General features: G+C 43.0%; 1 protein-coding gene across 1 annotated transcript in view; it reads left to right on the top strand.

The window, feature by feature from the left end:
• Window positions 1–5,358: 5,358 nt before the first annotated feature.
• The window catches only part of LOC140734666 (uncharacterized), a 97,042-nt gene continuing 91,520 nt past the window's right edge, over window positions 5,359–10,880 (top strand). The window contains exons 1-3 of the mRNA XM_073058924.1: window positions 5,359–5,431; window positions 5,585–5,702; window positions 10,733–10,768. Of these exons, the coding sequence (XP_072915025.1) occupies window positions 5,684–5,702; window positions 10,733–10,768 (55 nt within the window). The 5' untranslated portion in view covers window positions 5,359–5,431; window positions 5,585–5,683. The remainder of the gene's footprint in view (window positions 5,432–5,584; window positions 5,703–10,732; window positions 10,769–10,880) is intronic.

Below are 10,880 nucleotides of genomic sequence, written 5' to 3'. Positions count from 1 at the left end.
AGGCTCGAACATGACCAAAACATATGAATTAATGAAGCCTCTCCATTATTACATCTGTCACAAAAAGGAGGTATAGCTGCAAAAAAATGAGAGAGCTTGTCTTTAGACATATGAACCCTATGTACCACTTTAAGTTGTAGGAGGAAATGACGAGCACATAATTATGAAGAATTAACCATTTTAAAAATAGCCCTCCAGGTCTCATCAGATAATGAAGTCTGTAAATTCTCAGTCCCAACAACAGACCATTAATATAAGATATTGAGCCATTATCTAAAGGTTTCAGATTAAAAATAAAGGTCTGTTGTTGGTACTGAGAATGGCTTCTTTAGACAAAATTTAAAAATATTGGGAAAAGAATTTACAAACTTCTTTAGGCAGTATTGGCAGTGTTACGAATGTGAAGCAACTCTGAGGGGCCGAAGGGTACAAAGTCGCCCCCTCCTTTTCGAGAATCGCAAGATCGCTATTAATTCGGGTCTGAGACCCAGGAAATGAGAGAGAGACATCCAGAATACACAAGGTTTGGAATGTGGCCCGACATCAGCGAAACGGAACCACTGATAATGGCTATTGTCTCTTGGAGACGGAATTGTGTATTGAGTACTGTACTATTCATTGAAACCCCTCAGGGGACAACCAGAGTGGTCTGCTTGAGGGATTGCATCATCCCAACCTGACTGACATCTGAGACCCCGTGAGTAAGGATAAAAGAGGGGTCTGGGGAACAACCCCTTTAGACGCACCAGGAGAAACGCTAGAAATCCCGTGACAGTGTTTGATAGCGAAAGCCGGTGGGGGCTCGTGTGCGTCCTCCCTTGCCTGGGGTGGCGGGCTCACCACGGAAGAACGGTTTAGCTAAAGGAGAGGTCACAATTGAACGGCCACGGCAATGAGACACCTGACGGATCGAAATCATAAAGGAAGGTTGGAAAAAAACCCGTAGCGGTAACTGTTCCCATCCTATCTCTCTCTCTCTCTCTCTCTCTCTCTCTCCAACAATTGCAACACAGCAGTCCCCAACGGCTGCAGCCTGCATGAACTGAGTGAACTTTATATTTCCATCGGACAATACATTATCCCCTAGACAACGATAGAGCTTATTTCTTATTGATTATTATTATACCCGCACTTTTAGATTTATACGTATATTATCTGTATATTTGCATTGATATTATTTTTGTGTATTTTTACTAATAAATACTGTTAAAAATAGTATCATCAGACTTCAACAGACGTCTCCATCTGTGCTGGTAAGTGACCCAGTTACGGGGTTCGTAACAGCAGGCAGCTCGGAGGAAAGTGCAAAAGGCAATACGGGCCATACAAAATGAGTGGTGGACTGAAAAGGCACATGAAATCCAGTCCTTTGCCGATAATAGTGACATGCATAATTTTTACAATGCTGTCAAAACCATCTACGGCCCAATAAATCAATGCGTTACTCCCCTGAAAACAGCAGATGGTCAAACACTTCTGAAGAATCAGAATACCATTCTGCTGAGGTGGGCTGAGCATTTTAACACCCTGCTTAATTAGGAATCTGACGCAGACCCAACCATCCTGGATGAACTACCTGAACTTCCTTCTATCCACGACCTCAGTCTACCACCAACCTTCCAGGAGGTTCGATCAGCTGTCCATTCTCTTAAGAACAATAAGTCCCCAGGCACTGACAATATCCCTGCTGAGTTACTGAAGAATGTTATTTTCAGAAGACTTTTGATAAGGTCCCACATAGGAGATTGGTGGGTAAAATCAAAGCTCATGGCATTGGGGGGAAGACATTGACATGGATAGAAAACTGGTTGGCAGATAGAAAGCAAAGGGTAGCGGTGAATGGGTGTTTCTCGGAATGGCAGGTGGTGACTAGTGGGGTGCCACAGGGCTCGGTATTGGGACCACAGCTGTTTACGATTTACGTCAACGATTTAGATGAAGGCATTGAGAATAACATCAGCAAGTTTGCTGATGATACTAAGCTGGGTGGCAGTGTGACATGTGATGAGGATGTTAGGAGAATTCAGGGTGACTTGGATAGGCTGGGTGAGTGGGCAGATACTTGGCAGATGACGTTTAATGTAAATAAGTGTGAGGTTATCCACTTTGGGAGTAAGAACAGGAAGGCAGATTATTATCTGAACGGTGTAAAGTTAGGTAAGGGAGAAATACAAAGAGATCTAGGAGTCCTTGTTCATCAGTCACTGAAGGTGAATGAGCAAGTGCAGCAGGCAGTGAAGAAGGCTAATGGAATGTTGGCCTTTATTACAAAGGGAATTGAGTACAAGAGCAAGGAAATCCTCTTGCATTTGTACTGGGCCCTGGTGAGACCACACCTGGAGTATTGTGTACAGTTTTGGTCTCCAGGGTTAAGGAAGGACATCCTGGCTGTAGAGAAAGTGCAGCGTAGATTCACAAGGTTAATTCCTGGGATGTCCGGACTGTCTTACGCAGAGAGGTTAGAGAGACTGGGCTTGTACACGCTGGAATTAAGGAGATTGAGAAGGGATCTGATTGCAACATATAAGATTATTAAGGGATTGGACAAGATAGAGGCAGGAAATATGTTCCAGATGCTGGGAGAGTCCAGTACCAGAGGGCATGGTTTGAGAATAAGGGGTAGGTCATTTAGGACAGAGTTAAGGAAAAACTTCTTCTCCCAGAGAGTTGTGGGGGTCTGGAATGTACTGCCTCGGAAGGCAGTGGAGGCCAATTCTCTGGATGCTTTCAAGAAGGAGCTAGATAGGTATCATGGATAGGGGAATCAAGGGATATGGGGACAAGGCAGGAACCGGGTATTGATAGTAGATGATCAGCCATGATCTCAAAATGGTGGTGCAGGCTCGAAGGGCTGAATGGTCTACTTCTGCACCTATTGTCTATTGAATAGAGGGTACATATTATGCACACCCTCTACCAGTACATCACCAAGGCCTGGACAGATGAGAACATCCCACAGCAATGGAGAAATGCAAACATTGTTGTAATTTATAAGAACAAGGGTGACAAGGCCATCTGTGGCAATAGTTGGGGCATATCACTCCTTTCTGTTGCTGGAAAGGTCCTGGCTAAGGTGATGCTTCAGAGGCTCATCAGCGACATCTCCGAGTCAATGTTGCCTGAATCACAGCGTGGATTTAGGAAGAACAGGAGCACGATCAACATGATCTTCACAGCCTGACAGCTTCAGGAAAAGTGCCGGGAGCAATATCAAGACCTGTTTATGGCCTTTGTCAACCTCTCCAAAGCATTCGACACTGTGCAAAGAGAGTTCTTATGGGATGCTCTCCTCAGTTTTAGCTGTCCCAATAAATTTGTTAACATCCTCCACCAGTTCCATGATAGGATGACTGCTTGGGTGACCATAGGAGGACAAGAGTCAGAGCCCTTCCTTGTATGCACAGGGGTGTGTGCTAGTGCCAGTGCTCTTTAACATCTTCCTCCTGTGTGTTACCAAGCTTCTCCACAACGAGATTGAGGATAGCAGCGGTGTGGCAGTGGATGTCAGATTAGATGGCAACCTCTTTAACATCAGGAGGCTCCACGCAACCACCAATCTCCATAGAGAACAGGTCCTGGAGCTGCAGCATGCAGATAACTGTGCTCTTGTGGCCCATACTCCGGAGGATCTTCAGACTGTCCTTGCTGTGGCGGTGAGAGCGTACAGCAAGATGGGGCTGACTGACAATACCACCATGACAGAAGTGGTTTGCCAATGGAGTGCTAGTGTCCCACCCACCCTACCTGCCTTCACTGTTGGTGATGAAAAGCTGTCAGTGGTGCCATCTTTCAAATATCTGGGGAGCATTCTCTCTGAGGATAGCGGCATTGACAACGACATCCAGAGCCGCATTAAACAGGTATCAGCTGCCTTTGGGAGACTTCGGCGTAGAGTCTTTCAGAACAGGAGCCTTCGTTCCTCCACAAAGGTCGCTGTATAACAAGCAGTCTGTGTCACCACCCTCCTTTATGGCTGTGAAGCTCGGGTAACCTACAGCTGTCACATCAAGTCCTTGGAGCGCTTCCACATAAGCTGCCTTCAGTGCATCCTGGGAATTACTTGGAGTGAGCAGGTGCCTCACACTGAAATACTTGTAAAGACCAACTGCAGAAGTATTGAGGCCATGATCACCCAGCGTCAGTTGCAGTGGCTGAGGCACATGATAAGGATGCTCCCATGTCGGCTAACCCGCAGAGTGTTATACAGCCAGCTACATCATGGTCAATGCTCAGCTGGAGGGCTGAAGAAGCACTATAAGGATCAGATGAAGAATGCTTTAAGGAAGTGCAAGATCAGACCTGAGGACCTGGAGGATGTTGCTGCTGACCATAACACTTGGTGACAGCTGAGTAGGGATGGGGTTCGTATTCTGGAGATGGAAAGAACAACCAGAACACAGCAGAAGAGAGCCAGGAGAAATGCAGTTATGGTTGCCATCACTACCACCACCACTACCACATATACATGTCCCACCTGCAATAGAGCTTGTGGGTCCAGGATAGGACTGTATAGTCATCAAAGATCTCACCGTTAAAGGAGTGGATGTTGTCATCGGATTCCAATGGACAACTGAAGATAACCATTAAGGTTAGAAAATTTTCTTTGAATAGATCTTTATAATTCTTAGTGATTGTTACACCCAAATATGTAAATTGTTTTCTTACAATTTTAAAAGGAAGGTTAATATCGATTGGTATCAAATTATTTAAAGGAAACAAATCACTCTTATGTAAATTCAATTTATATCCTGAAAACTGAGTAAAATTAGTCAGTAAAAGAATCATAGAGGGTAAAGAAGTTGTAACATTAGATATAAAAAGCAATTTCCTTAAGATACCGGTGATATCTTTAGACTCTCGAAAGGCAATTGCTAAAGGTTCTAATACCAAATCAAAAAGCAAAGGGCTCAACGGACATCCTTGTTTGGGTCCACGTTGGAGTTTAATTGGTTTAAAATTCTGTAAGTTAGTAAGGACCCGAGTGGAGGGAGATAAGTAAAGTAATTTAATCCAATGAATAAAATTGGGCCCAAAATTAAATTTTTCTAAGGTTTTAAATCGTTAATTCCATTCAACTCGGTCAAAAGCCTTCTCCGCATCCAGAGAAATCACACATTCTGATATTTCCTTGGATGGAAAATGCACAACATTTAGCAGTTGCCGTATATTAAAATGGGAATATCGATTTTTAATAAATCCTGTCTGATCATCAGATATTATACCTTCTATATTAATATGCAGAACTATGAATAGAAAATGAAATATGCAGAACTGAATAGAAAATGAAACTAAAAATTTTGGAAAGTGAAACCTTTTAAATAGTTAAACTAGTAGGAACGCATTTAATACACTTCCTGGAAGAGCTCTTCTGATGATGCGTGCAGCAGACCTTTAACTCTGCCTTTTAAATTGACCTGCTGAAAAATCTAAGGTAGGTTCAGATTTCATTAAAACTATTGGAACAAAATTAACTTCATCTCTTTCTGAATATAGTGAAACAGATTGAATAGTGGCTGAGTATCTTTATATGGTCACTCTCTTCTCCTTCACACTGTCTCATTTCAAGGGCTTTTCTCGTTCACAGCAAAGCTGTCCCTGCACAGTGTTGGACTTGCTCAGTGAGACCACAGCAGCTAGATCCAGCTGACAGTTTAACTGGCAGTGATCCCTTAAAGAGGAGATTATGGAAGACAATACGCCTGGTAAGTGTTCTCTGAAACTAAAACCGCATAAGATCTAGTAAGTGCTCTGTGAAACTAAGACCCATGTAAGGAAAGAATTTCCCTTGTTCATTTCGCATTTTGCATTTCCCCCTCCCCCCACTACTTTCAAATTTCTTACTATCTTTCCTTTCAGTTAGTCCTGATGAAGGGTCTCGGCCCGAAACGTCAACAGTACTTCTCCTTATAGATGCTGCCTGGCCTGCTGTGTTCTACCAGCATTTTGGGTGTGTTGTTTGAACTTCCCTTGTGTTGGGTTTGCTGAAGTTCTTGCTCATAGCTTAGCAACAAAACAACTGCATGAGTCACTCACAAATGAGTCACTCACTGACACAGCTGTGGTAACATGTTTTTGACTCTGCTGTTTAAAGATGGCTTTTCTAGGATTTAGATGCAGAATGGTTTCTTCTTTCCAGACACCAGAGTGAGTCCGATTATGTTGCAGAAACCTGGTTGAGCTCTTGGAAATGCTACCTTTATCATCAAGCTTTGTCTTACTTCACCTCTTTCACTACCTCATTTCTGCTTTCAGGCAGAGAGGGAGTAGTTGACGGTAAGCAGATAGTGCAGAAAAGGGTAAAGGTTGTTGAATAACTGTGATTTGCTGATCTTGTGGTTGTAGCCAGGGGTTCTCTGAGTAGAACTGCTATAGCCATATAAATGTTGTTATTCCCCTCTCCTGTAATTGAGGCTAATGTCTGGGATGTAGCTGATGATGAAGCCCAGGGCAACCGAAAGCTCTATACTTTCCCCTCCAATCATCCCTGGATCAGAGGGAACCCTCATGTACTTGCCCCTTGAGTTCTGCCAAAATGCCATGAATCATTGCCTGTTCTGTTAAGCGTGAGTAGATGTCTAAGGATAGTTTGGATTGGCATTTACCCCACTGGTGATTTGACTTCTGCAATGTTACATGTTCCCCATAAGATTTCCTCAAACATTGTCACCCTAACAAGGTTCACTATTTGCTAACATACACTCCAAATCATGCAGCTTGTTCACTGGAAACTGTACCTTCCTTTCATTATTACCTCAGTGTCTGTATGGTACAAGGTGCAGGTAGATGAAGTCCACACAGACACTGCATTAGGTGTGGATGGAGGCCCCTTTTCAAACTCGTGGGAAGTCAGTGACAGCCAGTGTCAATTAATGAAGACCCATGTAGTTCCTCCAGATCTCCGAACTGATAGTCCCCTTCTTTTGACCCTGTAGCACCAGGCAGGAGAGCAGGGATGGAGCTTGAACCTGAATCAAGACCTTTGTGCAGGAAATGAAAACATGCTCACTTAAACATGTGAAATCTTGCCTTCCAGCATTCTTCCCTACCTTGTTTCTTCTACCAAATCCTTCTGTATTGTGTCCCCAAGCTTCTCTCCTGCAGTGGAGGATGGGGGGAGCTTGTAACTCTGGACTAAGGGGCTGCTTCTCCGCTCTCCCACCACCACCACCACATCCAACCATGAGCAGCAGTCTGGCCTGGAGGTGGGGGCACTGCCAAACTGCTGGTGTTGCAATTATGAACCCTGTAGTTTAGAGAGAGGTTGGAAGCACTCCACAGAGTGGTTGGCACTGATCTGGGCCCAGGACATCAAAGGCCAGGCTGCCCCAGATATCTGGTTGACAGATGTTCCTGTTGTTTTCCCAAGTGTGATGGGTGAGAGTCCTCTGTCATCACCTGTCCAGAACTACAGTGAGGAGGATTTGTTGCTTCATAGCCGACAAGGATAAGCAAAGAACCACAATGCCAAGAATCCCTAATATTGGTAATTGGTTTATTATTGCCACATGTATCAAAATATGTACAGTGAGAATCTTTTATTTCTGCTCCAATCAACTTTTGCAAGCACCTGTCACATACTGTCAAAATTCTCCTTGTTCCTGTTTAGAACTTGGACCAGACTGTCCCATTACTTATCTATTTTAAAACTAATAGAACTATGGTAATTACTGTCAAAGTGTTGCCCTACTGTCACCTCAGTCACTTGCCCTGCCCTATTACCCCAATGTGGCTCGATCTTTGCCCTCTCCTTTGCAGGGTGCCTTTTATATTGCCCAAGGGAAGTTTCCTAAACACAGTTAACAAATTTGACCAAATCTAAGCTCTTAACAGTACAATAGTCCCAGTCTCTGTTAGGAAAGTTAAAATCCCATTCTGTCAGAACCTTATTATTCTTGCAGCTCTGCTCAATCTCCTTGCATATTTGTTAATTAAAATTTTTTGAGTGCTTGGGGGCCTCGTGAACAACATGAGCATCTTTATTTTAATTCTGAGCTCCACCCAAAAAGGCTCATTGGATGACCTATCAGTAATTTCATCTCTGACAGCTATTGTGATATTGTCCTTAATCAGAAATGCACCTTACCCTACTATTTTCCCTCTGCCTTTATATGGCCTAAAACACCTGTAAACTGAAACACTAAGCTACCAGTCCTGTCCCTTCCTTAGCCACATTTCCACAATGGTACCTACACCTTAAGTTAATCTACCTTACCTACCAAGCCTCTTGCATTGAAATGAACACATTTTGGTCCAACAGGTTTTCCTTTCTCCCGACCATATGTTTGAGAAAGGAATCAATGAGCATCTAATCAACAGACAGGTTATCTGAAATGGGCAAAGGGGATATCATGTTCAGGATGGGTGAAGAGAATCTGGTGCATGAGATTCTTTAAGGCATTCCTATCCATGAAATACATTCATAATAATTTCTTAAACTCCACCTGCCAAACGTCAGGCTGATGTTTAGTATGGTGAGTACATTATTAAAATTTCCATGCACTTGACAGCGAGGAACTGAAGTTGAGAAATAGATTTCAGCGATACCTTTCTTCCCTAGGTGCCAGCCAACAGTCGGATGAAAGGCCGCCTGAAAGTAATGATTGTTTCTTGATTTATTAGGGAGTCACGTTGTCTTGATTAGTTTGATGAATGAAAATCATTTCCACTCCTGGACCAAACTTTCCCCTTTCACTGGTTTCCATGGATGTTCAGCTGCCTCTGTGCTGAGCCATGGGAATGCAGGCCAGGAGTATGGTGCGAAATATGGTTTTGCCACTACAGAGAAAATGCTTCCAGAGCACAGCAGCATGTGAAATCTTATCAAAGATCTTAGTGACGTCCATAGAAACTTCATTGACCAACCTCCCTTTATCAACTTTCTTGGTCACCTCATCATAAACTCAATCAAGTTTGTAGGTTATGCCAAAAGCCCCTAATCAATCCCTGTCTTTCCAGAAGTATTTATCCCTCAAAATCTTCTCCAGTAACCACAGGTGCACCACAGGTGTAAGACTTGCTCGTATATTGTTCCCAATTTTGTTTCTTGACACCTCCTTAAATAACGGTACAATGTTTGCCGCCCTTCAGTCTACTAGCCCATGGTTAATGTTACTCTGAATATCTCAGCCAGGGTTCCCACAATTTCTTCTCTAGCTTCCAACAATGTTCTTGGATTAAACTGGTCAGGCCTTGGAGACTTATCTGCCTTCATAGCTTTTAAGACATCCATAAGGTAGTGTAGACTTAATCCAAAGACTCCCCATTTACGTTTTCTAGTTCCAAAATGTTCATGCCTTTTTCCATGGTAAAAACAGAGGAGAAATATTCATTAAGAACCTAGCCCATCTTCTCTGGCTGCACTCAAGGATATTCTCTGGACTTTGAAGGGTCCTATTCTCTCTAAAGTTCCTCTTTTTTCCTTAATATATTTATAAAATTTCTTTGGATTTTTTCTTAATCTTCTGTGCCAACGTTATCTCACGTTTCTTTTTCTCCCTCCTGCTTTCTTTCCTGATTATACTTCTGTACCACACATATTGCTTCAAGGATGCAGTTGATCCCAGCTAACTGTACGTGACCCACATCTCCTCCTATTTCCAGGCATGGGCTTCAATATCTCTTTATCTATTCCTTCCAACCTTGCTCTTCACTGTAACAGGAATATAAAAACTGTCTCACCTTTAACAGCCTCCCACTTGCCAATGGTCCCTTTGTCAAAACAATACCTGCTGTAATCAACCTTTGCAAGCCCCCGTCATGTACCATCAAAATTTACCTTGCTCCTATTTAGAAATTGGATGAGTTCTATCCCCTAACTAATCTGTTTTATAACTAATAGAACTATGGTAATTACTCCGTAAGTGTTGCACTACCATCACTTGCCCTGCCCTATTACCCCAGTGTGGCTCGATCTTTGTCCTCTCCTTTGTAGGGCACTTTTTATATTGCCCAAGGAAAGTTTCCTGAACACAGTTAACAAATTTCAACAAGTCTAAGCTCTTAACAGTATGATAGTGCCAGTCTCCATTAGGAAAATTATAATCCCGTACCTTCACGACCCTATTATTCTTGCAGCTCTGCACCATCTCCTTGCATATTTGTTATTTTAATTCCTTTTTGACTGCCTGGGGACCTCAAGTACAATCCCAACAATGTGATCACCTCCATGTCATTTCTGAGCTCCACCCAAAAACCCTCATTGGACGACCCATCAGTAATTTCATCTCTAACTGCTGCCGTGACATTGTCCTTAACCAGAATTTACCCTCCTCTCTTTTCTCCACCTTTGTACTGCCTAATGGATCTGTGGCCTGAAACACTAAGCTCTCAGCCCTGTCCCTCCCTCAACCATGTATCCACAATGGCTGTCTACGTCTTCTATTAATCCACCGTACCTGTCAGGCCTATTGCATTGAAATGAACACAATTTAATCTACAGACTTTCCTTGCTCGCAGCCATGTGTCTGAGGCAGGAATCAGTGAGCATCTAATCAACAAGTTACCTGAAATGGGCGAAGGGGATATCATGGGTAGGATGGGTGAAGAAAATCTGGTGCATGAAATTCTTTAAGGCATTCCTGTCTATGAAATACAATCATAATAATTTCTATTACTCCACCTGCCAAACATCAGGCTGGTTTAGTTTGGTGAGTACATTATTAAAATTTCCATGCACTTGACAGAGAAGAACTGAGGTTGAGAAATAGATTTCAACAATACCTTTCTTCCCTAGGTGCCAGCCAACAGTCGAATAAAAGGTCGCCTGAAGGTAATGATGGTTTGTACTTTCCTTCTTTATTAGGGAGTAACATTGTCCCAACACAGCTAGATGGATGATTATCATTTTCTCTCCTGGATCAAATTTTCCCCATTCCCTGGAT

This window comes from Hemitrygon akajei, chromosome 10 (genome assembly GCF_048418815.1).
Source record: "Hemitrygon akajei chromosome 10, sHemAka1.3, whole genome shotgun sequence".
NCBI classification, from domain to species: Eukaryota; Metazoa; Chordata; class Chondrichthyes; order Myliobatiformes; family Dasyatidae; genus Hemitrygon; species Hemitrygon akajei.
Note: the sequence above shows the minus strand (reverse complement) of the source record. Positions and strands in the feature narration are given on the sequence as shown.